Below are 26,764 nucleotides of genomic sequence, written 5' to 3'. Positions count from 1 at the left end.
GCTGGCAGATGCGCTCCCAGCTGCAGATGACTTCCATGTGTAACCCCGCGCGGCCGCTGGCCGGGGGCCCGGGGCATAATGTGCTTCCTTAAAAGGCTCAAGAGAGGCGACTGCAACACCCCGGGGATGGGAGGGGATGGGGGGGCCCTTCACAAGCTGCCTGCTTCCCCCGGCATGCTGTGAAAGCCTGGGCTGCGCCTTTGCATCCTGGAGCACTGCACGGTCCATGGAAAGCAGATTTTGTGGGAAATGGAGACACCACTGGAGTTGGGAAAACCTCTCCCGTGCTGCAGAGGGGTGGGAGGCTGGAGGGAAGGACAATTCGTGGGGTCACTTTAACTTAGCTGCAACTTTTATACCTGTGAGAGCAGAAAAAAAAAAGGATCTTCGGCATATCTGTGCACAGGGAAACACAGGGCGGGGTGGTGTGTCCCCCAAAGAGGCCACAGCTGAGTGAGGACATTGCAAGAGCCAATTATAATAATAAATTTTAAAATGTTACCCATTCCCCTCTTTTTTTAACGAAGCCCTTGTGATGTGCTTGTAAATGGTGCCAAATACTTGAGCAACATCCCTGCTGTCCCCAAGCCCTGCGCAAGTGGCTTGGTACTGATGGGAAATTTGGGGATCTGGGCTACTCCATGTGCTGGGAATGGCATAGAATCATATAATAGTTTGGGTTGGAAGGGACCTTCAAGGGTCATGTAGTCCAACCCAACAATGAGCATTTAAAAAACCTAAACAAACGTCAAAGCTGTGACACCTAAAAATGTAAATCCCCATAGAAAAAAAGGCAGCAGCGTCTCAGTGATGTCCCCCTGAACATCCATGCTACATCCATCCTCCCTTTAAGGACCACTGAGATGTCCCCCAAAAATAAATGGTTTTCAAACCCTGGAAAATGACTTCACTGACAGCCACCATGGCTTTAACAAAGACAAAACCATGAACTTCTCAAAACCTCCATTAGATTTTATTTAAAAGTTCTTTGTATAGACTTCCTGACACAGAATCCACAATAAAAATAAAATCCCCCACCCACCCATAGACCCCCGCCCCTCAAATTGCTTTGCTTTGTGTTTTATAAAACATATAACATCAGAAGAATGCCAGAGGCATCCTACACCACAATTTAAAAATTTGTTAACTGAGGCCTTGGTCCCAGCAGTGCATTTGCATTTGGAAACCTTGCTTCCTTTTCCTTGCTAGTTTCGTTGGCCACATATGTTACAAATGCATACAGGAGATCTAGTTTGAAATCTAATCCAGCAAAAGGAGAAAAAAAAATAAAAAGGAAGAATGAAAAATTGAACCACTTGTTTATCAGGGTTAGCTACTCTCTTACACAAAGTCTTCCCCAGTAAAGTTATGCTCAGTTATGAAAATGATAAAAAGCAAGCATGTAGCAGTTGCAGTGAAATTATTACCTTTTTTTTTCTTTTTGTCTCATTTTTACGGTGCCTTAGATAGGCAAACTGCCGGAATCAGAAAGAAAGGGTAATTTAGAGACATGTTCAGACACAACAACCATCTGCAATTAAGTAAATATTTGGTAATGTTAAAGCTATGCAATATAACCCGGACACATGTAGCACTCAGTCCACAAACAGTTTAGCACCATATTGATAGGTCATGCAGCAAAACGCTTTCTTCAAGGTTTGCTCGGAAGTTGAAAGCATGAAATAGTACAGTGCAAGGTAGTCTATACCCTTAGCTTCTATAGGGGCAAGGTGGCAACAGCTGATGCTCCTGGCTGTCCCAGAGGTATCTGTTGACAGGTCGCTGGCTCTATGTTCCCATCGTCGTCACCATACCAGGGTTGATGTTACCTGAAAAGGTTTGATGAAAAAGAGAAAAATAAATGAGATTTTTTTTGTGTGTGTGCATGGGAAGCTGTGCAGGGTATTGAGGGAGGATAAATAGAGTTAATTGTCAGGACTTGCTGTGGAGTCCCGAGCACCACAAGCAAGCTCACCACAGCCTTGCACCAGACTGGAAATGCCAGGGACCGGCCTGGCCCCTCTCCAGCCACGCATGTGCTGCTTACCAGGGACACAAACTTTGTCACATTCTTTCTGCGTGTCAAATCTGTTCTCGTTGCCCCCGCAGCCGCCGTACCAGAACCGCGCACAGCTCTTGGTCTTGGGGTCGTAGTACCATTTCAGCACAAAGGTCCTGCAGGTCCCCTCGTCTTTTGGCAGCCAGCAGATATCCATGACTGAGGATAAAAGCAGGAGCAAGAAGAGTCAGCAATAGCACTCCTGGGTGAAACACAGCCTCTCTGCATGTATTTGCATGGCAGAGAAATGACTGCGAGCAGGGCTGGCATGCAAGCTCAGAAAGGGCAACCACAGCACAGACTGTGCACGTCTCCTGCGACTGAATCCCATATCTTAGTTTGCAAAGAGAAGGTCTTTCTTTGGAGGTCACCAGCCCTGATCCACAAGGCCTTGGTCGTGTTGCTGTCACTCATCCACTGAGTGATACTGACATGAAGGAAGAGTGCTGCAAGGCAGCGGTTCTCTGCAAATCCCCAGGATTTGCAGGAAATGAGTTGGCAGGTCTCAGAACTGGGAGATGACTGCCTGGGCTGCAAGGGAAAAAGTATTGGCACCATCATTTTCCCATTAAAAACACTGGCTTCCTCTGGAAAGAGAAATATGTCAAGATGGACCTACCACACACTGCCCCGTAGCATCCTGCAACCCTTGCTGGGTGAGCAGGGGACAAAATAACAAAGTACCTGGATGTGCTAAAATGAAATTACCAAATAAATTTTAAAAATAAAGTAAAAAAAAAAATAAAAACTCTGATATTAGCCACTAATTTACCATCAAGTCACAAGTAAGGCATTCCCTGCAGACAGGGATGCAGGTGGCAGCTCATGCCACCTCTACCAAGCATGGCACAACCATCAACCACCATAGTTAGTCCTGGAAAACCTTGTTACTGTAGCCATGACCCAGGCAGAGCCCCAAAATTTCTGGTATTGCACTCGTCGCTGCTACTTATCAGTGGTATGACTTCAAGCTGCCAGTGTCCAGCCTTGGGTATGAGTAAAAGTCATAAGTCATCAGTCAAACAAGTAAATCAGTAAAACAGCCATCACAATAAAAATGAATGGGGGCAAAAGAGAGTGACATAGGCAAAGTGTGGAGTTCCTCTTATTAGAGGGATATTTGCAGACAGAAAAAAATGTCCTTTACCTTATTATTTTTTCCAAATCAATGTACGTAGAGTACACCAGCAATGACTGCTGAACACATTCAGGTCTTGAAGTTATCTTGTGTTAATCTTGTCTTAGGATCTAATTCAGGATTTGTTTTTTTGTAAACCAGGTGCCAGAAATCAAGCTACTTAAAGGATTTGTTTCTTAAATTGTGGTTAATTGTCCAAAATACAGGGGAATATATAGTGAATATAGGAAAGAGTACATGAATATATAAAAAAGTGTATTTTCCAGCAAGTTTATTGGAGTCTGATGCACGCTAAACCCTTTTAGAGTTTTCATGGGAAGAAGGGCGCAAAAGATTGTCCCTGAAATCCCGACTAGAAAGTAGGTCTGGCAGCAAACCCCAGGCAATAAGAAAGCCCCGGTGATAGGTTTACTTTAGAGGAAATTGCGGCTGGTGCTGGCAGCTGCCCAGAGCCCAGGAACGTGGCAGCAAGGCCGGGATGCTCCTGGCATGGACATGGAAATGCCCCAACAAGCGCCACGAACCTTGTACCCCAGCCATAGTACGCTTCTGGATAGAGTCTGCCAAACAGATAAAACCTTTTTGCCTGCTCATTTTAACTGTGTTTTTCCCCCTTTTCGCATTCAAGGGAGTCCCTCATGCCAGGAGGGAATGAGCAGATTGCTGCCAGAACAATGCTGTGGTCAAAAGGGTCAGACTCAAGTGGTCAGTGCTGTGGTTGAGACCAAGACTGGGTGGATTGTTTGTTAAGTTAGGAGGGGCTGGGAATATGTCCTTTCTGAGAGAAGACATGTCAAAAAGGGATGTCCGTGCCCATCATCCTATCCTACATGCAGGTTTTGATCAGGGTTTCTTTTTTAATCTCCATTTTGCCTTGGAATTTGAAATCAATATTGATCTTCCAATTCAGCTTTTCTTTTGGGCTCCTATAACCAAAAGCTTTCCCATGCCTTTGGAAGGCTTTTTGCCTTTTTATATTAATATTTTTTTTCTTTTCAAAACCCATCTCCCTTCTTCCCTGCCTTCCAAAACACTGAAATTCAGCAGATATGAATACAAGAATTACTTTACCCCAAACTCTGCACACTCATTCAGGAATCCAACCAGTAATCAAAATATTCAGCTGATGAGAGGTATAGTTCAATTTTTCTCTGCAGAATGGGGATCAGGCAACACAGCTTTTCCATTCAAGGAATTGATGGGGAGCAAGAACTAGGGAGCTAAAATGTGTTTTAAGCTGTGACTTACTCTGGCAGGTTCAAAAGATGGGGGTAGCCACAGTAAGTCACAGTTTTAATTCATCCTGTGGGTAAAATGTGCCTTGGATCCTCGGTCACAATTACATATGATTTTGTTACAGAAAAAAAAAAAAAAGGCAATAATTAGAGGTTATCACAGCATTGAAAAGGCTTCAAATGGGAGGTGTTTCTGGAGCACATTTTTGCACTCAAAAAGCCTTAATATTTGGGAGATCAACTTATTTTTCAGGGTTGTACCTGGTTCCAGTGCCTGGTATGGGCTGAACTGAGAGCCCAACACAACACCCAGCATTTTATAAGCTGAGCTGCACGTGAACTCCAGTGTGTCTATTTCCATGGTGGATTCAAGCGCTGGTTTCGTAAAAAATGAAAAGAGAATAAAGTGGTGAATAGAGCTGGGGACCCTGGTGGGGTGGGCAGAGATGTGAGCATCCCTCCAGGGCCCCTCGGTTGCTTTTCTTGACTATCTGCCCAGGGCAGAGTGACGCCAAGTTCGTGAAATATCACTTTAGCCTGAACAACAGTTGCTGGAAACATCATCAAGGCATGTGACGATGATCAGAAGGGGCTGGTCTATGGGATGGGGCTGGCAGAAGCACACACCCTCTGGAGAAAGGGAGGCTTCCCAGCTCTGTGAGGATAAAATTCTGGTCTAGATTGTAGCTACAGGTTTCTGCACAAGCCCTGTGCTGCTTCCTGTGGCTGAAAAAATCCTCAAACTGCAACCAATGGATCTTTGTCCATGACGCTCATTTGCAACCCAGAACATCGCAATTTCCTTTTGCAAGAAGCTGCCACCCCAGGCATCTCCATGGCTGGTGGTGGCCTCCTCCTCATTTGCCTGTACGTCTTGGCAGTGGCACTCACAGCTGGGTTGAGGCTGCAATGCTACCAGTGACAAAAATTCTCAAGTCTGATTTAAAAAGCCTAAAATACATCCAATCTAAACCTCCCCTGACACAACTTGAGACCATTTCCTCTTGTCCTATCACTTGCTATTTGATAGCAAGGCTTTGCTGGGCTTGGGATGCCATCCCAAACCCTTTGTTTAACCAACACAGGTGATTGCAAGTCTCTGCTTCAAGAATACAGTCCTGAAGAGGCCTGCAAACACAACCCAGTAATCTCAGAAACTCCTTGAGGAGAGGTGGTAATTGCCATTTTACTGTGGGCTCCTCCCTAAACTTTGATTTTTATCTTTTGGTGCAAAAGGAAAATATCTGCACGCAAGACCCAAGCCCCATGGAGTAATTTTCCATCAAGTGTTTCAGTTACAGGCAGTGAAAAGTCTGAAATTCTTTGCCTCTCAATGGTGCACCACTGAGTGGTGGCATCAGTTAGTCATGCAGCAACAACTTGGATTGCTTTAGGACCACGCCACACTCCAGTTCAGTGACCCCACACTTCTCACAAAATCCAGTGCACGACTTTGCCATATAGCTGTGGTTTGCACTCAGGTTGTGCAAACACAACATGTCCTGGTGTGACAACATGCATGCAAGGCGGCTTGCTCATGCAAAGCAGATGGTAGGTCATGGTCATGTCAAGGAGCAGGTTAAAGCCAAGTCTATACTACTGGTGATGTTGTGTTGGACAAGCTTAGATGCATGCTATGGAATGGTCAAGGTGAAATAATGGATTGGCTTTGGTTTGTGACTTTCTTGGTGTGTTACCTGATGATAATCTTTCCTCAAGGGGTGGCTGCTGCATGGATTTCTCAGCTGCTGCTGGAGGAAAAAGTGTGTGGGTTTGTTTTTTAAACAATGTTTTCTCTCTGATCCAAACATTTGACAATATGATATAACTCAAAAGGATTAATCTCCATGTGGTACTTACATGGTTTTAAGCATTTGCTAATGCACTCAGCTTCGGCCTCAAATCTATTGGCATTACCACCGCAGCCACCATACCAACCCTGGCTGCAGATCTTGTGTTTGTAGTCAAAGAACCACACAATCTGATAGTCCTTGCACTGCATGCCCATGTCAAAGTCCAGCAAGCAAGGGTCTGGCCAATCTGCATGTCAAAAGGTGCAAAGGTTAAGTGACTCTGAAAGGGTTAAAAGCTGAAAAAGCAAAGAGATTGAAAAGAAAAAAAAAAAAAAAGAAAAAAAGGCCAATACAAGATCGTGGCATCTCCTCATTGTGTGATTTCTCTTGCTGAACGCAAACCTTCCTCAGCCTCCGGCTTGCCTCTCCCTGCTCTTGATTTCATCACACCTCCAAACCCCAAGTCTCTGTACCAAGATGGTGGGAGCCCCTTACTCCACACAGGATTGGGCCCTCAGCCCCTCCCCACACCCTGCCGATCTTTTCAAAGCTATTTGTCTTGGCAATAACTTCTAATCCTTAAGTGTGTTTATGTTATGTTAAATGCAAGCCATATGTGGTGTACTTTAAGACTTGATGAGGATTTAAACATATGTTCCTTTCCTGCCCTGAAATGATATCTTCAGTCCAAATCCTAGAGTTTTTGTAGCAAAGGTAGGCCAACTGTACTAGCAGCTGCTTTGCCTCTGTAAGGAGGGCAGGATCTGGGGCTTCCTTCATGGTCTGTAGGAAGGTTCACACATGGATCTCTCCTGTTGCACAGAGAACTAGAGAAGAGTCAGCTAAACAACCCATCCCAATTTCCCTGCCCTGTTTAATATCTTTAGCCTGTTGAAAAACTTAAGATCAGCATCCTTGGGGAATGTTTCCCCAAGATTGCCGGCTGCCATAAATCCTCGGGCAGAGATGTTTGCTGCAAGTGGGTCAATGAGAGGAGCTGAGATGGAGACATTTGTGTTGAAGGGCAGAGTGAGCACACAGCACATCGATTTTCCTTTGGGCAGACCTGGGCAAGCCTACACACCTTTTTTTCCAAAGAGCTGGCACACAGGGAGTTAAACAAAGACATAGGAGTGTGTGTCCGAACACTGGGAACATATGGGAAGGGTGGGATGATGGGACATGCAGCAAGGCAGAAATGAGTGGGTCCCTGTGCAGCACAAGCCCTCAGCCCCTCCTCTGCAGCAAGCTTTGATGGTACCACCAGCCACGCAAGAGGTCCATGCTCATCTCTTTCAAAGTGAGCAGCCAGACCCCAAGAGGAGTTTTGCAGCTCCTGTTGGCTGAATGCACTGAGCAGCAGCATCTTCCACGCTCTCAAATCACCTTGGGAAGAAAAGGAGCTACAGTGCAAGCAAAATGCTCAAAGAAAAACATGACAGTGATGATTCAGTGATGAGTTGTGGATGACAGTTTCATAGCTGGTGTCTGCAATAGGGCTGAGAACCTTTCCAGACCCTTGGAGGAAGGGTTGCAACATGGTGGCACTTAGGGAACAACTGAATGTAATAGCACTGATATAAAGAGCTTGTTGTCAACAAAAAGATGATGTATTAACAGCTACAGTGATAATGTGCTATTAACACGGGTTAATGGGATTAACAACAGGGTAGAATCTGACAGCTTGCCCATTTAGCACTTTGGTACATACGCCACTGGTGGCAGAGAAACAGGGCAAGGCCAGGTGGGTGAAACTGGAGGGAGGCTACCAATTAGGCAATTTTATGCGAATGTTTGACACTAACTGTGCTTGGGCCCTGGCTCATCTCCCATTCTTGTGATGGAAACAGGACCTTGTTTGGGTCCCCCATGAAGATCACAGCAACTTCAGAGGGCTCTGGATCCAGCATGGGGCAGAGACCCCAATACAGGACTCAGACCCACATGGCCAAAGATGTCGTATAGGTCGTGATCTCTTGGCTCTGCAAAGCAAAGGGTTCACATATCCTTTGATCCTGGCTGGGCTCTGAGAAAGCACGGGTTTAGGAGCAGTCAAGGCAAAGACCAGTGGCAAATGGCCGGGCTCTCTGTGGGGGTTCTGGCAGAGCACCCCAGCCCAGCGCTCCCACCATCACCCATACTCACCGTTCTCAGGCCCTTCCAGTGGTTCAGTGTTCAGCATCATGTTGGCCAGGGATACCTTGGGCTGTGCCGGCGTCTCTGGGGGGAAGAAAGAGTGGTGTCATGAAAAAGGAAGGGGATTTGCTGCAGCACCCTTGGCACAGCCATAAACAAACTCACCAGCCCCAGCTCCAGCACGGGGGATGCACACAAATTGCAGGAGTCAGGTCTGGATGTGTTTACCCTAGCACATACATTTCAGAAATGTTTATTGGATGCAGCTGATGAGATGAGTAATCCACAGCCACCTTGCTCTCCACAGCCAACAGGTCTGCTGCATGGTTGGGCTCATACTCAGGGCTGACTGCAAAGGAGCATCCTCAGGGCCCCACATGATCATTTTGGATGGACTCCACTCAATCCACAGCATGTGATTGAGCAGGGGCTCTGAAGGAGCTGGACACAGTCTCTCTGTAGCCAATTCAGCTTTGCTCCTCTGGCCTTAGATATGCCAGGAAAAAAAAAAAAATGTCATCCTCCGGGTGAGCAAATAGTCCGTGATTGATTTTCTCCTGTTCCCCTGCAGCCCTCAAGGACTGTCCACGCATTGCACACCTCACCTTGACCACACTCCTCCCATCACAGCCTCACATCCCTCTAGAAACTATGTTGTTGAGGATTGTCACTTGGAAAAGAAATCCCTTGTGATTGAAAGGAGAACGTGGTTCATATTGCATCACGCCCCACATGACTGCACCCTGTTGTATCATGCCCCTTTCCAGGGCAACCATGGTGCTGGAGGGCAGGAGGGGGCTGCAGCCACAGGAAGGGTTGGATTTCTTTTCTCTGGTGGAGGGTATGAGTATAAGGGGTACAGTTCTACCCAGTGTCCAGGTCACAGCTTGTGGGCATAAGTAGCATCACTGCTGCCTGCTCAGTTTGTTCCCATTCAAGATTTACTGTGTGGGAAATGCAGCTTCCCTGGGCATCGAGAGCTCCAACTCAGTGCATGCAAATGTTATTCTACACATTGATGTCTTTTCTCAACATTTTTGTGGGCACATTTATTGCTCACGAAGGTAAGAGACTTCAGATCTGATCCAAACCTACAGAAGCCAATAGAAAGGCTCTCCCTGGGCACTGAAATTGGCTCTGATGTGCCAGAAGTAGCCAGATGCAGCACTGGCAGGACCAGTGCAAACTTCTCCACACCACCTAGCCAAGGCGTCTCTGTGCCAAACTATATTAAATAAAACATGGCTGTGTCTTACATAGCAAATCTTGGTCATGCCAAAGGGTTTAGTGAGGTTTACATGTGATCTGTACACATGGAGCTTGGATCCCTAAAGGACTAAACACTCCATTCAATCTCTTTTTTATGTTTTTTTTTTTGGGGGGGGGGAAGAGTATGTGAAGCAGATAGGTGGCTGTGGAAGTGGCAATTGGAGAAACAGCTTCTGCTTATTTTGCAATCAGGCTGGACTGAATTTACGCTATGTTAACCCAGTTTGACTCTTATTAATTACAGCAATGCCGGCTGAAACCCACCAAGACGCATTGTGCAAAGCCTCCTGCATGTGCAATAACCCCCACTCTGGGACTGGCTTTAATTCTCCCACAATCTGTATTGATTTAACACCACTGAAGTGTGAACTCACATTTGCCAAAGAAGCACATTTGCAGTATTTTGTAACTGGGCTCTGCTGCTGGACCAGAGGATGCCAGACATGCAGTGACACATCTGAGCATTGCCAAGGCTGGATTGTTGGTACTGACCGACTCCCTGTCCCCTGCGTGCATTTTTTCTCCATTTTTCAGGTCCTTTTTATGAAAAAATAAAAGTTTGTGTGTTTTCCTCAAGAGGTACTTACTTGTGCTGAATGTTCCTGCATAGGTTACTTTGGGTTGGGATTTCTGGTAGCCAGTAACAACGACAAGATATTTCTGTCCGCTTCTGAGTCCTTGGACGACATGCTCAGTGCCGGTCACGTTTTGCTTCTGCACAAGAGAGTGGTCGTGTGCTAAGGTGATGGTGATATCAAAAACATAGGCATTGTGTGGCTCGGGGCTGGCCCAGCGCAGCCTGGCACTGTTCTCGGTGACATCTGTGATCTGGATGTCATGACTCTTTGCTACAATGCAAAAATCAGAACAAACAATAAGAAAAGACTCGAAGAAGAAAAGTCTCAAGGAAAAGGTGTCTCAGTACTGCAGGATCTCCTTTCTAGTCCACAGCAAATTAATTTGTCTTCAGACAGTTGTGGCATGGGCAAACCACGCTGTGACTTTGCCATCTCAGATGCTCAATCCAGCACACTGCAGGGAGGCTTTTTTTTTCATAGCCTACATGATTTACCAAATAATTTATATATTTTCTAGCAACCTGCTGCAATCTAGCAAACCAAAGCTTGTTGTTGTTGTTTTGCTTTTTGGTGTTTTGTGTGTTTTTTGGTATGGTTTGGTTTGGTTTTTTTCCCCACAGGGTTTACACAGTCAGAAATGTGATTCCCAGCACAACTTCCCCAACAACTGTAAATGGGTCCAGTCAGATCTTTCTCTAGGGTGCAGTGTATTCACTGAGCTGCTGAAGACCTTCAAGCAAAGCCTGCAACATCACCTTTGACAGGTCAAAGAAGCTCTCAGGGAAAGGTTTTCCTGCTATTGCAGAGTATTGGATGGGACTTTTATAAACACTACTTGGAAGCAACAGTGGAGTAAGGAACGTTCAGAAAAGTTTGTTCCCTGCAACCCAATGAAAGCACTGACCTTGCAAAAGCTGATTGCTTTGATTTATTACTTTTAATTTATTATTTACATGGGGACATGCATTCGTTGACTGGTTAAGCAGCCCTGTGCTGTGACACATGTTCTTTGTTACTTGTTCATCTAGTGCAGAGCTGCCTGCACCACCTTGCAAAAACACATGGGAAAGCTCCTTCGCATAAAGGAAGCTTTAGCATTCCCAAAGAGGTTTCCACACTGATTCAGTGATGAACCAACGGAACTATTTATATTAGCTGATGGAGAATTCAAACACCATTGTATGAATCACCATAAATAGCAAAACTTAGCCAAGCGGTAATGCTACAAGAAAAAAACATAGAAAGCAAACAGGCCATGCTAGAAAGAGAAGTGGGTGCCAGAGCACTGGAGCAGGCTGTCCAGGAAGGTTGTGGATTCTCCTTCTCTGGAGACATTCAAACCTGCCTGGACACCTTCCTGTGCCATCTGCTCTAGGTGAAGCTGCTTTAGTAGGTGGGTTGGACTAGATGATCTGCAGAGGTGCCTTCCAACCCCAACCATTCTGTGATGCTGTGAAGTGCTTCTGTCGCTGTACTACTGGGCTATGCACCAAATGATGAATTGCCCCATATTTACATGCCCTGCTTGTGTTTTGCTTAGGGGCAGCCTGCCCCCCACCTGGTTTTGCACAAACGTCTCAACACAAGTCAACAAAACCTCCCCCCTCCCAGTGCAGATTTCCAGTTTTGCACCCAAAAACTTATTTTCACAAGGATAAAACTTGGCCTCTTAGTGACAGTTCCCATAGGAATAACCCTCTCAGGAAGAATAAAAAGCAACAACCCACTGCAGCACTGAAAACAAGGGGCACTGCTTGCATGGGGAGACCCTTTCACATACCTCCTTGTCTTCTCCTGCCACCTGTTGCTGTGCCTGTGGTGTTCCCGGTGGTGCGGCCGGTGGCTTTGGTGTGGGCGGCGGTGTTTGCTGTGCTCTGCATGGTGGCGTTCACCTGGACCACGGTGCTGGCTGTGGTCTGATCTGTGGCTCTGGTCTGCGCGGTGGTGCTGGCAGTGGTGGTTCTGGCACGGGCATTGGTGCTTGCAACAGACTTGGTGCTCACAACGGGCTTGATGCTCACACTGACAGTGCTACCAGCACTGAGGGTCTGGCTTATGGTCGCGTTGGGTGCCACGTACCTGCCAAAGCAAAAGCAGCTGATATGGCTTTCCACCCCCCCAATATAAGCAGAATATTGGAAGTGGGGAGGAGCTGACACAGAAACCATTGGCAAGAAAGCCCCCAAGGTGAATAGTCTTTATATACTCCCACAGTCAGGCAGTGAAAAGTGCTGCAGGAAAACAAGACAGCACTGCCTACCACTTGGGGTACAAGTCTGTCTATACACCAACTTCACACACACAGGAGTGGAATCAGTAGGGAGATCTGCAATTTCAAGGTGTTTGACCTCCAGAAGCCAGCACAGCCCTGTACCAGCAATGAGTGGGTGTTGGTCACACAAGCTTTCACTTCTGTTCAGAAAATATTAGGGTATATTCTATGGCAGATCTTGTATATCGGATAGTCCAGGGCAGCCCAGACTCTGAAAATAGCTTATTGAGTGGAAAATCCAAATGTAATGTCTGGAACTCCTGAACTTCATGACAGTAACATATGCCTCCTTCATATCCTTTCCACATAGAAATATAAAATTTAATACAAGTTTAAAATTCTATGTGTACTTGTCTATCCTTCTCTAGTAGATAGATCTGTTGTTCTTTTGCCACAGCACTAAACAAACAGGTAACATTTTGAGAATCCTGAATTGTCATCATTAAAATTGCTTTTTATTTTTCTTTTTTTTTTTTTTTTTCCAAACAGGGACTTGGAAATGAATGCTTCTCCTCCAGACAGGCTGTTAGCAAAGCTCACTCTCTTGTAGACAAACCACTACTTACACTGCTTTCTGCCCTACATGTCCGGGGCTCTGGCTCTTGGCTTGCTGGTCACTCTGGAACCACTCGCACTGTTTCCTCATCTCTGGAGATAGGTAGAAAGCAAAGTCACCTAGAAACAGAAAGAGCCTGGCATTAAACACTGGAGTTGAAGACAGTTGTTGCCTACCATCAACATATCACATATATTTCTTCTTGATTTAAAACCCCCTCCTTTCTTCTTGCTTGCTGTGACAGAAGCTATGGAACATCTCTTGATGTTTGGCGTGGTTACTGCAGCATCCTGGGCTGGGAGATTTGTTATTCCGATTTACAAACATGAGAACAGTAACTACAAGATACCAGAGGGCTGTATGTCTAGGTCTGTCACATGTAAACAACTTCCATATAACAAGGCACTTCCAACCACACAGTTAATATTTTTTCAAGAGTTAAGGTTTTTCAGGACTCCTGTACGCAGTAAATGGAAAAAGCAAACAGAGAAAACCTAAACATTTATTTCCAGTGCAAGACATTCCTGAATCAGTGGTTTGTTAGCTCAGTAGACATTTTTTCAGGATTTATTTGATAAAACTGGCTTTCCTAGAAAAGGCCCATTTCTTTTCCTTGCTGGCCAGGTCTGTTTAGGATCTCTGGCAGCTGACTCTAGCTGGAAATCCAGTCTGGGGTCCCTAGTTAAGCTGAGCTGCAAATTTTCAAGGCACAGTCTTCACATCCCAAACACGGCAGCATTATTTATCCCTGAGCAAAGAATCCTGTTCATTTGGTCCTCAGATCTGCATACAGCAGTTGCAGATCTCAGTTTGAGCCAGCCAAATGCCTGCTAGACGTGATGTTCATGCTGAAGTTGAGAAGGAAGATTTGTTGTGTGTTCAGGAGGCTTGGGGGGACCCCTAGCCGGCTGCTCAACCGCAGAGGGCCAAGAGATCCAGCAGTATCAGACACTATGGGACATGTTGGAGATGTGACCAGCAAGCCAGGTGGCATTAGGTCAGATCCCACAGGTGAGCCCATGGAGACAAAATCAAACTAGGCATAAGTACAGACTCTACTTGGCAGGCCAACAGACTGCACGGGATGGGCTGGGGAGGCCAAAGTGAACAAAACCTAGACGTATTCAACTAGGCAGACCTATGAGCAGCAACAAAACAGACCAAACAGTTCAGAACATATAGAAAGAGACTAATACTTCTGTGGACCCCACTGCCCAAAGCAGTGGTCAGGCTCAACCCCACCCACCCAACAGGCAGGTAGACCAGACCTGGCAGATTAACCCCTCTGAGGTCACTTGTTGCCCTTTCCGTAGTACTTTAGCTGCAGGATGTTATACTTACTTCTGATAAAAGATGGCAGCAGTCTCCCAAAGCGCAGTAAGGGCTCTTCGTGAAGCTCTCCTGGTTTATCGACCAATTTGAAGAACACATCATTTGGCTCGCTAGCTAGGCTATAGATATTCTTGACATTCACCTTCCTGCCAATGCCCAAGACAACAAAGAAGTATCCTTTGCATTTTGCATTGATAACTACCTTCTGCAGGTACTCAAGTTCTTGTTTATTCACTTTTCCAGTCATCATCAGAACTATGACTTTTAGATCCCGAGGGTTTGGTGCATTTTCAAAAACATGAGCCATAGTGTGTTCAATTGCACTTGCTATTGCCCTTGTGCCATGGAGCTGGGTCATTTGGTTGTGAAGGTAATTGATGATCTTCTCTTTGGATCCATAATCAGTTAGTGAAAACTCAGTTTTTACAGGTGGGAAGCTTGAGTTGGTTTCATATTCGTAAGGAGCTTGCTGGAGAACTGCCACTCTGGCGTGGTGCTGAGATACTTTTGGCTCAGAGCTGATTTCCAGGTTGCTTACAAGGTGGGAAATGTACTTCTTCATCTCGTTAAACTGCAGAGGGGTAGTGGACTCCGAGCTATCCATGATGAAGGCGATGTCAGTGTCTACATCTGTTGGGACTGCCCTTTTGTCTCTGAATACAGGTCTCTGACTACCAAAACCACAGACAGGATCAGGGTCGCACACATCTAGGGAAGAAATACAGTAGGTTTCACCTGAAGAAACTGAAGATGACCCTCCCTTGCCACTGTAAAAATCTCTTGTGTCATATGAAATACTACTATCAAGCCATGAACATTCAGTGGTCCATTACTTGACACCAAAGTCATTTCATCCCAAAACGCATTTATGCATTTTTTGTGTGTGCTCCTTTGTCCAAAGAGATCCCTCAAGTACTTTGTCATAAATGGCAGAAAGCCATCTTTTAGAGCTTTTAGCTATTGGTATTTGGGCTGTAAAAATGGGAACCGGCCAAAAAGAGGAGCTTCTCGTCACAAAGTGGAGAACACCCATGCTAAACAGTGAACCTCATACACAATGCCAACATTTTCTGCTCAGCCTAAGAATATGAATACCTCGTCTTCAGCAGCAAAAGGGCTCACTCCCAACTGAGCTTCCCTTCTGCACCACTGACAACCGACTGCTGTGCAACCAGAAGGACTTGGCACTGTCTAGAAGAGAAATTGGATGTTTTACCCAGACAAATGTGACAAGTCAAGAGCCTCCGGATAGTTTCATTCAGCTGATTGCCGCTGGCTGGAAGAACAATTGCATGTCCAACTGCTGTGTTGTTGATCTGGTGAGGTGCAAACAGAAAAACATGGTGTTAGTAATGTCAGTTTTGTTCTTTCCAGCTCAAAGTAGGGGAGAGCAATTCACAACTCTAAGGGATTCTCTGCTCAGCGCGCTGCTTTTGGTAGAACCCATTGGAGAAGCCTAATACCCCTGACATCAGATAGTGGGACTATTTTAGAGCTAAACTCCAAGAAAAGGGTCAAGCACCTGAAACAGTGCTCAGTGTACTCATCTGGGGCTTTTTTGTTGCTTTAAATCTCTGTACTTCTTCCCTCTCTTTCTGGCAACAGTAGTTCTACCTTCCAACCCTTTGCCTTTTTGTCTCAATCAGACCTTTCTCACTATTGGGACTGTCTTTTCTTCTGTTTCATACCACACCTGGCATGCTGGGGCCATGTTCTGGGAAACAAATGAGTCATCATAACCTCACAAGCATTTTGCAGCATGCACTGTGTTTTGGATTTCTCTCCTAATAGATGTGATGGATGAGTTTTGTCAGTAATGCTTTCTCGGTGCTAAGCACTTGAAAGGTCTGTGGAAGCCAGCCACCGCTTGTGGGAGCCAACACCATCAATCTCCCCAGCAAACCAGACTAAGATCATCAGCAGAAAAAGAAAGAAAGGGTGAAAGATCCCAACCTCCAAAGCTCTGGTGAGAACCGGGTCCTGACTGCTGGTGAGGAACACAGGCATGACCCCAGCATCGTAGAGTTTCAACACGGCATCGTTGAGCTGTGGGGAGGCTCTTGTTTCCCCATAGCTGAAAAAGACAGCCACTTTCCTCATGAGGAAGCCACTTCGGGCACGCTTGAAGGTATTCCTGGCCACGAAGGACATGGCAGTCTCCAGGCTGCGTGGTTTTGTGGTCAGGGTTGCCTGGAAGTTTTGGATCTGCTGGAGGAGGCTTGATTTCTTCCTGGCATCAGCAAAGCGGATCTCTGTGGTGACCTCATTGTTGTAGGTGACCAGAGCCACCCGGGCACCCCGAGGGCAGTTGCTCTCAGCAATGGTTAAATTGTTGACCACTCTGAGCACGGTTTGCTTCATCCTGTTAAAAGCATCCCTTTGGACGCCCGAGGAGGTGTCAATAGCAAAGGCCAGCTCAGTTGGGAAGACTGGGCACTCCTTGGGACCTGCCAGAAATATGTGTTGGGAACAAATAGTACCCCAAATGGTTGTCAGGGTGCAAGGACCATGTCCTCAGCAGGGGTAAATCATTCATACCACATGTGTGGGGAGAGAAACAATTCTGGCACATGGTCACACTAGGGTTTAAAGGACTGAAGGTGACTTACCATAGCAGCAAGCTGTGGAAAAGATTGGGAGGAAAAAGCAGTTTGGTCAGTGCCTTTTGTGTCACATGATGGACATACAAGGATAGTGACAGGGAATTTGTGAAACACTGATGTACTCACGGCATTTGTCTTTGATGTTCCGCACAAGTGCACATTGCTTTAGAAAATAAAATGAAAAAGAGATATATGACACAGTCAACAAAAGCATATTTCAAAACAAGAGAGAAATGATGCCACACTTACATCTCTGGATTCTCCTTTATCACCTTTAAGTCCCTGTTATAAAAGAAAGTAAAATTGAGTGTGATGTTTATTTTCAGGGTGCCCCAAGAACCCAGTTGCAGTAACTATTTAACCACAGGTTGTAGAGAAGCCGGGGGGAAACCTGCCTGTTTTCATTTGTATTTCCAACAATGGGGGGAAATGTTTTTCCCTGTGAGGAGTAAAATTGTCTGAGACCAAACCCAAACAGGACATTTACAATGCTCTTGGTTCAGGTGCAAAGGGAGCCAAGACAGGTTGGCCTTTCTAGGGTGCTCTGTGCCAGTCAGATTTGGCCATGGACCACATCCTGTAGGGGGGATGAAAAATGATAAAGAGCTGAGGACTTCCTAGAATGAGCTTTAGGTTGCGTGCTACCATGAGAAAATCCTCATGTCTGATAAAAACCTGTCTCTTGACTTTCTTCATTCTGCATTGCAGTTTGAGCATGGGTGAACATCAGTGGTAAAACACTGAGTTAGCACTTTACAGAGACACATCCAAAGCAAAAGAAGAGGAATTTGCCCAACTTGAAATTAGCAGCAGATGGAGGTGGGCTTATTTTTCAATGCCTGCCACCAACAGGGACCACCACATTTCTCAGAGAGTCTCTCTGGGGAGGAGGCCAGAGGCCCCATCAACAATGCAGTGAACACTTACAGATGATCCAGGATATCCAACTTCTCCTTTCTGACCAGGTGTCCCAGGATCTCCTGCATTCCCCTAGAGATGGAGAGAGCAAGAAAATCCTCTCCATGAACATCTGCAGGAGTGTGCCTTAACACTTAGGGGGAAAAGATGGACACATCTTTCAGATCATTCATGCAGAGGGCAAAAATTTTGTCATGGTCTAACTTACTCTGCGACCTCTGTTTCCTTTAGGGCCGGGACCTCCAGCACCACCGCGGTCACCAGGTCCACCCTAATTGCAGAAAAACACAAACAATAGCTCCAAATCTGCACAGGACCACAGCTAACCATTACATTGCTTGGAAAATGAATGTGTAGACCATGGGTTGTACTGTACCTTGGGCCCTGGGTAGCCTATGAAGCCACGTTCTCCCTGAAAAAATATAAGAGTTTATTTGAGTATGAGGTTTTAGAAAATGAACCTGATTCTGCAGGCGGATCTATAGCACCTTAAGGATTTAAATGATGGAGGAAAAAGAGAGATACTGCAAATTCATTTTATAATTTTGTTCCTCATACAATTAACAAAAAGCAAACATCTACTCTACCTAAGGTCTGATTGCTTCTCTAAGGCTATTTTCAACTGTAGAGGAACTATCAGGGCTACTGGCATATTGTTTTCAAAGCCTTACAGACATTCATAGGGCTTTCTGGCCAGAAGGTACAAAAAGATTATACCTCCTCCTTCAAGAAGCTGATTTATTTAAGGAAACCCAAGACAAAGATAGAGGGGAATGGTCTGAAGAGTCTTGCCTGATTTTCTCACCAGTGTACACATAGGGCTGATTTCTGTCCCTGTGTGCATACACCTACCTTTCTACCTTTAGGACCTGGGCCACCAATTCCATCTCGTCCATCATCACCCTAAAATTGGAAAGCCAAAGTCATTAATATGCAGTCATATGTGAATAACTTAAACCCCACAGATTCAGCAAAACCAATAGAAAGAATCCACAGATGCCACAGGCCCTTGAGAAATACTTCTATAGATTAAATTCTTGCCAGAAAAAAAGCACAAAAAGGTGGTGTCAAAACTACAAATCTGCATTGAAACCTGACCAGTAGACACATATATTGTGTCCCAGGTGGAAGTCAGCAATAGGAAGCAGGTTAGGAGGACAGTCAGTGCTAGGGGTGCACTTATAGCTGTGCCTGACCCAAGCTTGTCTCCCCTTGTTATGCACAAACAATTTTTTCCTCAGTTGACTCCTCATTATACAGAGTAATGAGAACCAGGCCCCATGAAAGGGTTCGTATTGTCCACGCTTCCTTTTAATAGATTACTTTTGATTAGCACACAGGTCAGTTCCGGGTGTCTACCCACCCCTCATGCAATGAGCCAGGACAAGGCCAAGAAATTCTGGACAGCCTCAGCTCTGCAGACTGATCTCTGACATGCTAAAAGCCACTGTTCAAGTGATATAATTGATCTCATCAAAGGGACAACCATCACCAAATATACTCATGCCAGAGAAGGACATAAGGCTGATTTTCTTTTCACATATATTGAGGATACAAATTCCATAGGGGAGCTAGACTCTGTGCTGTGAAGGGCTGTGGCCCATTTGCTACAGGAGAGGGTTCAGCCCACCATCATCGAAGGGTGAGTGTATGGCCACACTTACCATCTCTCCTCGTGGGCCTGGTTGTCCATTTTGCCCTTTGGGTCCAGGGTTTCCAGGCTCACCCTAAAAGCAGGAGCATCTGTTAAAGCATGTGCTGAAAGTCCAGGCAACTCTGAGCCTTTCCCACTCCACCAGCACTGGTTTCTTTACGTAGACTAGTCTGCAGTGGTCCTTGCAACAGAAAGTCATGGCTGGACCTACAGGCCACCAACACTACACGAACACAGACCTTGCTTTGCTCCACACTCTGCAATCCAGTGAAGAGGAGCTAATTTTGCTCCAAGTTGTTAATCTCCAGTATTTTTTTAAGCTCACTCCTACCCAGCTTTTCCACTGCTGTTTTAGTTGCTGATGGTCCATGGTCATGAAGACATACCTTTCGTCCCAGGGGACCAATCCTGCCCCGCTCTCCTGGGGCTCCTGGTGGTCCACTACCAGCCTGGAACAGAAACAGGGAGAGGTATGTTGGCAATGTGTTAACAAACCAGGTGCCCCAGAAACTAGAGGCTTGGATAACTGTAGAAATTGAGTATTAACAACTAGGACTGGTGCCTCTCAAAGAACCTTAGGAAATTCAGAAGTCTAATTGGGAAGAGTTGAAGGACCAGGTCAGCTGAATGCAAGTATCAGCAACAACCTATATTGTCCCCAGAGAAACTCCCCCAGGGAAAGCATAGGCAGGAGAGGCAAAGTCCTGGTCAGGGTGTTGAAATGCAAGACGTTTCTGGCTTTATGGCTATGAGAATTGCTGGTGTGGGCAGCAGGGAGGAGAACTAAATGCCTGGGGACCTCCAAGTGAGCATGTGAGATGGTCATGTTCTCTCCTCAGAGACTGAAACATCATGGTGGCTGCACAGCCAGTCACTCAGGGATGTTCTTTAATTCAGATCACAAACAATAATGGTCCGAACACTGAGGTCCTGAATCCTTTGTGGTTGCTTTTAACTTTTTCTCTTCTGTAACTCTTGATCAAGAAATCTTTTGCATAAGTTGAGAGGAGGATTGTACTGGAAAAGTGTGTTATAAGAGAATGAAACAGAGTTAGGGTCCTAGAGAAGGAAACAGGAAGACATATCTGTTGCATCTTATTAGGTCAATGAGGTGTTCTTTCTGAGCACAGTTGGGTCAATGGCTGAGAAGCAGCAGAAGGGTTTACCCTGGGTCCAGGAATGCCCTGCTCTCCTCTTATGCCTGGTGTGCCAAGCTGTCCAGGTGGACCCTGTGCAGGAAAAGTAGAAATACTGTCTCAAAACACATTAGTAGAAGCACACCAATGATACAATAGAGGATGCAAATGTTACGGTGCCCGAGAGATAATTTTCAAACACATCACAACTTTGGTAGCATGAATGCAATAGCATGATTGATGTCTTGAGGCAGGGCCACAGTGCACCCAAAAATACCAAAATCCCTCACTCTTTGATGGAGCAGCTGAGATTAAATAATGACACAGCATCATAACATAAGACATTCATTTTGCCATAAGTTCACTGACCTGTGGCCCTCTCATGCCTTGTTCTCCAGCTGGCCCCGCTTGACCGAGTGAGCCCTTGGTACCCTTGAAGTGCAAAATGGACAACACAGGTTAGCATGGGAGGACACGGTCAACACCATGGGGAGGGAGAGGAGCTTTCAGGGCCTTTAGAGCTGCATAAAGAGCAGGGAAGAACAGTTATTTTAGGGAAGAACAGTTATTTGTTGGCGTTTTTTTGCAGAATATGGTTTTAGCAGAGAATGAGCATAGAACTGGTGGGGTAATTTGCCTCTTGCAATCGATGGGTATCAATCTTCTTCACTCTTTGGCCCCGTTGTGCTGCTCTAGCAGCACTGAGATGAAGCATCTGAGCAGGGAACTCTGCAGAGGATGGACAACCCCAGGCATGTGAACACCTGGTTCGCACAGAGTCCAGCAAGGATCATACAGGGGGATGAGCCACAGGAGGAGGAGGAGGGAAATCAGGAGAGAGGAGGGAGAGCGGAAGAAGCAAAGACTGCATATGTCTTCTCTTGGCACATCCCTCTAGGTGCTGAGGCTGCCTGGATGGTGGTGTGGCAGAAGTCCCAGGTGTTGTCCCCATCACCACTTACCTTAACACCGATCGGTCCCCTTCGTCCTGCCATACCCTGTGAATGAAGAAACGATGAGCCTTCTTATGCAAGTATGCTCAGCACACGCATTTCTCTATTGCTTTTAGAGCCATGTATCTCTGCTTCTCTTAGTCCAAAATCATGTTTGAATAGTTTAAACTACTGGGAAAGGAGAGGGAAATCCACACTCCACAATCTGCAAAACAGCCAGCTTTTGTAAAACAAACTTTGGCATGTTTTCTCCTTCCTCACATCCCTTGACCCTCCACACAGGTGAGTTCCTCACTCGCACATGCAGGAGCGTGTGTTTTGCCACTGGTTTATGCACTGTCCCTGGGGGACATGCCCCAAGAACAGGCAGCAGCAGAGCAGCAGGGAATACATCCCCAGACATCCCAGCTACACCAGCTCCAGTTTAGATTTTGCCTTTTAAAAACCAGCAGCCAAATGCAGATGCTGGAGTAAACAGGTGTAGCTCCATGATCTCAGTGGAGTTACTCTGGTGGTAATAAAATCAGAATTAAATCTCTTGACACTTGTAGAAACAAAATATGTGGGAAGGCAGGACGGTAAAAAGTTATTGTCAATCTAATCTTGTTTCCTGCTGACTGTGGGTCTGGCAGCTCACCCTCCTTCCGACTCCACCTTCTTGGCCTTCCAGTCCTGCTGGTCCTGGCTCTCCCTAAGGAAAAAGCAAAACTCACATGAGACCCCTGAGATGAACAGGCACCAAAAAAATATGTTCCATTCTCAAAAAAAAACCACAACAAAAAAAGGGCACTCTCACACAAGCATTGGTAGAAATCCTTTTAACAACTCACAGACACTTGCCATCAAGTTTCTAAGCTAGCACAAACTGACATTCTCATTCTTTGGCAAATGACTTCTGACATTATAAGGTGCATTTTTATTCTGAGACAATATGAAAACAAATGGGTTTTGAAATTTTCCAAGGAGCGTGTGGGTTTTTTTTTTTTTTTCAAAGGTTTCAGGTGAATCAGGATGCTCAGATTTGGTACCATCTAAACAGTTCTCTGCTTTTGAATATGACCCACAAGAACATATGAAGTTAATTTCCAAGTACAAAGTTGTTTTCAGTGACAATTTCCCAAAGGGCATTGTAAAATAAAGTTTTGTTTTGTTTTGTTTTTAAAAAAAGGACACTTTTTACACAAAACATCTTTTAAACTGACGTCTTCCCAGAGAAAGTTTTGGTTGCAAATCAACAACATTTTCCAGTGGAAAAATATTCCAACTTACAAAGGCATGGTGAGTTTAAGAATCTTGCACCTTTTTGGCAGCATACTCTTTTCTCACTTTCTCTGTCCCATCCTATTGTAAAAACCAAAAAACAACAAAAGACAACAAAGAAACTTTACCATTGGTCCAATTTCACCCTTTTGGCCTCTGGAACCCCGTTGAGTATTATCAGCTCCTGAATCTCCCTGAAAGCAGTAGAGCAATGAGAAACATCTGTGTAAGCGAGACATGGAAGTCAGACATCATAAACCACTCTGCTACAGCTCAGAACCAACATATTTTTTTCTTTTTTCTTTTTTGACTGAATTAAATGAAGTACTGTTGGTGTTTTCAGACAGACACAGCTTTTCAACTGATAAATATAGTAACACTATTGAAGAAGAAGAGGAAGGGGAAGTTTTATATAATGAAACAGTGATTGACAGCTTGGTATCAAGAGGAATTTGTTACCAACTTTTCACCCCCAAGTCCTTGCCCCTGCCAAGCTGCATTTAATAAGCCTGAGTGCAGGCTTGCTGATGACCCCCAGAATTGGTGGAAAGTGTGTGGAAAATCATGAAGGTGCCTTAGCAGTATTTACCGGGTCTCCACGAAGCCCACGGTCACCTCGTTCTCCTCGTTCACCTTTAACTCCCTTATCACCCTGCAGGAAAGAAATGGAGTTAGAGAGAGCAGTCCTTGCCTGCTGTGCACCTCTGCCCAGGTCCTCAGCCCTGAGGGGAGAGTGATGGCTTTCCTGCCTCCCCTGGCTCAAATCCACCTTTTCACTATCATTTAACCCAGTTGTAAATGTGAGAAAAGCCTACCCTCCTTCCGGAGTATCCCTTCTCTCCAGAGGAGCCTGGCAAACCCTTGTCTCCCTGCAAAATATAAGTATTTTAGAAGAATATTTGTCACTGTTGGGGCCCTGTCACTGGAACATCTTGTTACAAAGAGAAAAGCAATTAAAATAACTGACCTCTTCTCCATCAATGCCATCCAGACCCATTTCTCCCAGTTCACCCTGCAGAAGAGAAGTGAGGGACAGATGCTCACCAAGGGAAAGGGGGATGGGGAGGGGGATATCCATGTGTCCATGTGCCCACGCTCACCACCGTGGCATGAGGAAATAGCTCCATACCTTCTCTCCTGGGAATCCCCGGGAGCCCTAAAAAAATCAGAAAAGGGAGTTACTCCACTTTTGCCCCATTCATCCCCATAGGAAGCAGTGGGGAAGGGAGGCTGTGCTTGGCAGTAGAGCCAGGATCGGGGCAACCCCAGGGCTTGCTGCACCAGGGTTCAAGTGCCTTTTATTTCTCTTATGCCAATCTTCTTCAGCCGCCTCCTCAATGCTTGTGTCAAGATGAAATATGCAGATTGTGGGTGTCAGCCAGCTGATCCAATAAAATAGCTTGCTCCTTAGCCACAACTCTTTCTCTACTGGCTTTCTTTTCTCCCTATCCCCATTTTTATATTAATCCAAATCCAGTCTTGGCAGCTTTGTCCAAGGCTGGACAGCTCTTTAAAGAGACTCCGTATCTCAGCTGCAGTAATGGGCTTGGTTCCTGCCAGAGGATCCTGTGGTCAGAGGAAATGGTAGGAAACGCCCCTTAATATCACTGTATATTTCCCACAAATATTGTGCGTTTCACCACCTTTTCTGGCTCGTGGTACAGCTGCTGTCCTGAACCAAGGTTCCTCTTTAAAGCAGCAACCATGGCTCATTTTTCTCCCTCCTACCCAAAAGCAGATTTTAACCCTCACACCATCCCACTCCCAGGCCAAGACACACACACCCCACTTCTGGGTGTTAAGAACAAGTCCATTTCTTCTCACACCTCTCCCATAGAGCCATCTGCAGAAAATAAATCAGCCCTGTCTACAGATTGAGCCTAGGTCACTGGGCTGCCCTCTTGCTCTTCATAGCAATGCTAAAGCCATGACACCTGCAGAAAGCCTTGGTGCTTGGCCAGGTGGACATCACCACCCAAGTAGACTTGGCAGATGTTACATGACATCCCAGAGCAGCAGAAGTTGCCCTCAGTGGACTCCCACCAGCTGGATTGTGGGCTTGCTCCATGCAGGCTCCTTCCACATGTACCTTGGTTCCTCTGTGCCCGGGACATCCCTGGAAACCTTGTGTCCCATTCACACCTGGAGGTCCACGCTCACCCTGTTACATGGAGGTGAAAACATAATGGTCAGAGTTTGTGTGTTGCGTGCATTTCTTTAGCTGAGCGTCAGCAAGCATGGGAGGTGACTTGGAAGTGTATAAGAAAATGGAGCACTGGGTATTGAAAGGTCAGCATCCACCCACCCCACTATCTCCTGCCTGCAAACTTCAATGCCATAGAGGTCAACTGCAACTCTTAATCACTTAGAAACAGCCTTGCCAAACTCTCAGCTATGAAAGAGCTTTGTAAAACTTCTTCAAAATTAAAACGGCAAGACAGAACCCTCAGAGCTCTGCATAGTTCTCTAATCACACTGCGACCTTAAAGCCTCAGAAAAACACGGGATTGCATGCAATGTCTGACAGCAGCATTTGGCCCCTGCCTGGGCTATTGGAAAAGGGATGAGCCCCTTGGCCTCAGCTTCACCTCCTGGGCGTGATGCGTGGGGGGTTGTTTATTCCAGGGGTGACGTGGCATTCATGAAGTAAGGTTTTGGATGAAACAGTGCTAGTAAGAAATCACGGGACTCATGTTGTCTGCCACTGTGATGGATAGAAACACCCCTTCCTGCTCCCAGTCTTGGACTAAATCAAATCTTTCAGCTGCATTTGATATGCATAACTTTGGCATAAGCTGCAGCTTTAATGAAGTTGAGGATTTTATCATGTTCGCAGCCACACTGCCCTACTCACAGGTGTTTGGAACCAGCTGTAAAGAGTCCCACCTGCCTTGGAGGAGTAGCACAGAACTGAGTCACGTCAAATAATTGGAGTTATGCCCCCCGTCATGCCTTCTCCAGCTCTCAAGGAGCTCCTTACTGAACTTCACCCAGGAACAGCTGGGAACAGAACCAGCAACTCAGGCCATCAGGTGGAGGAGATGCAAAGTTCTACTTGCTCTCTTGTCTAATGCACCTCCACATCCCCAGCAGAAAATATTTAGTGAAAATGCCTCCAAGCACTTCACTATGTTGAGGGCCCTAATTTGAGCAGTATTGTGCAGAGCAGGGGCAATCACTTACCGGTCCTCCTTCATCACCAGGGTAGCCTCCATAGCCAAGATCACCTGTGGCACCCTAGAAGACAACACAGAGGATTCTGCATTTCTTTCATAGTTCTGTGATCTCCTTCTAAATTGATATTCAATATTTCCCTAGATTTGCACAATGCAGCTGCTTGGTTCTATGTGTAAACAAGTTAATGAGAGAAACCGTCTTCCTCTGATGTCCCCAAACTGTTTCTCAAGACACTTTACCCCCTCTTTCCAGCCACTCATCCCTGCTCTCTTGGTTGTTTTACAACACAGAGGCTGTGAGGAAAGGGAAAAAGAGCAGCTTTCAACCACTATATGTGGCCCAGGGCCAGTTTTAAAAGTGGGGGGTAAGTGGAGACAACCTCCCCATTAGCCCCATGCAATACAACCTGAACATCACCCGCCACCACCGTGGTGGGCACTCCCTTGCACAAGAACCTTTCATTGCCAGATGAAGTGGCCTACCTTTGGTCCTATGGGGCCCGGCACACCTCTGTCCCCTCTCTGCCCTGAGCACTTGCATGGGACCTTGCAGCACGTCCTCTCCGCAATGTTGTCCTGCAGCAAAAATGTACATGACACAACAAGAAGGTGTTAGAAACCTGGAAGAGCCCAAATGTCATAACTCTTGCAAGCACTTGGGTTTGTGCAATTGCTCCTGTACCAAGCATAACTTGG

General features: G+C 45.9%; 1 protein-coding gene across 11 annotated transcripts in view; it reads right to left on the bottom strand.

Annotated features, from left to right (window-relative positions):
- Positions 1-1,178: 1,178 nt before the first annotated feature.
- Positions 1,179-26,764, bottom strand: part of COL6A3 (collagen type VI alpha 3 chain) — a 61,153-nt gene continuing 35,567 nt past the window's right edge. For 9 of the 11 annotated variants that reach the window (XM_065069159.1, XM_065069158.1, XM_065069162.1 and 6 more), the window contains 32 exons: positions 26,552-26,644; positions 26,076-26,129; positions 24,982-25,053; positions 24,022-24,048; positions 23,860-23,904; positions 23,708-23,761; positions 23,482-23,544; positions 23,021-23,086; positions 22,270-22,323; positions 21,642-21,677; positions 21,049-21,111; positions 20,710-20,772; positions 19,930-19,992; positions 19,554-19,616; positions 18,742-18,792; positions 18,266-18,301; positions 18,098-18,160; positions 17,899-17,961; positions 17,221-17,253; positions 17,098-17,134; positions 16,978-16,989; positions 16,322-16,815; positions 15,585-15,684; positions 14,378-15,076; positions 13,047-13,155; positions 11,989-12,287; positions 10,218-10,478; positions 8,371-8,445; positions 6,293-6,472; positions 6,130-6,183; positions 2,048-2,218; positions 1,179-1,829 (listed from right to left, as the gene is read on the bottom strand). In XM_065069159.1, the coding sequence (XP_064925231.1) occupies positions 1,789-1,829; positions 2,048-2,218; positions 6,130-6,183; positions 6,293-6,472; positions 8,371-8,445; positions 10,218-10,478; positions 11,989-12,287; positions 13,047-13,155; positions 14,378-15,076; positions 15,585-15,684; positions 16,322-16,815; positions 16,978-16,989; positions 17,098-17,134; positions 17,221-17,253; positions 17,899-17,961; positions 18,098-18,160; positions 18,266-18,301; positions 18,742-18,792; positions 19,554-19,616; positions 19,930-19,992; positions 20,710-20,772; positions 21,049-21,111; positions 21,642-21,677; positions 22,270-22,323; positions 23,021-23,086; positions 23,482-23,544; positions 23,708-23,761; positions 23,860-23,904; positions 24,022-24,048; positions 24,982-25,053; positions 26,076-26,129; positions 26,552-26,644 (3,594 nt within the window). In that variant the 3' untranslated portion in view covers positions 1,179-1,788. The remainder of the gene's footprint in view (positions 1,830-2,047; positions 2,219-6,129; positions 6,184-6,292; positions 6,473-8,370; positions 8,446-10,217; positions 10,479-11,988; positions 12,288-13,046; positions 13,156-14,377; positions 15,077-15,584; positions 15,685-16,321; positions 16,816-16,977; positions 16,990-17,097; positions 17,135-17,220; positions 17,254-17,898; positions 17,962-18,097; positions 18,161-18,265; positions 18,302-18,741; positions 18,793-19,553; positions 19,617-19,929; positions 19,993-20,709; positions 20,773-21,048; positions 21,112-21,641; positions 21,678-22,269; positions 22,324-23,020; positions 23,087-23,481; positions 23,545-23,707; positions 23,762-23,859; positions 23,905-24,021; positions 24,049-24,981; positions 25,054-26,075; positions 26,130-26,551; positions 26,645-26,764) is intronic. The other 2 variants (XM_065069160.1, XM_065069161.1) reach the window with 2 other exon arrangements.

The sequence above is a fragment of the Columba livia genome, chromosome 7, assembly GCF_036013475.1.
Source record: "Columba livia isolate bColLiv1 breed racing homer chromosome 7, bColLiv1.pat.W.v2, whole genome shotgun sequence".
Lineage (NCBI taxonomy): Eukaryota > Metazoa > Chordata > Aves > Columbiformes > Columbidae > Columba > Columba livia.
Note: the sequence above shows the minus strand (reverse complement) of the source record. Positions and strands in the feature narration are given on the sequence as shown.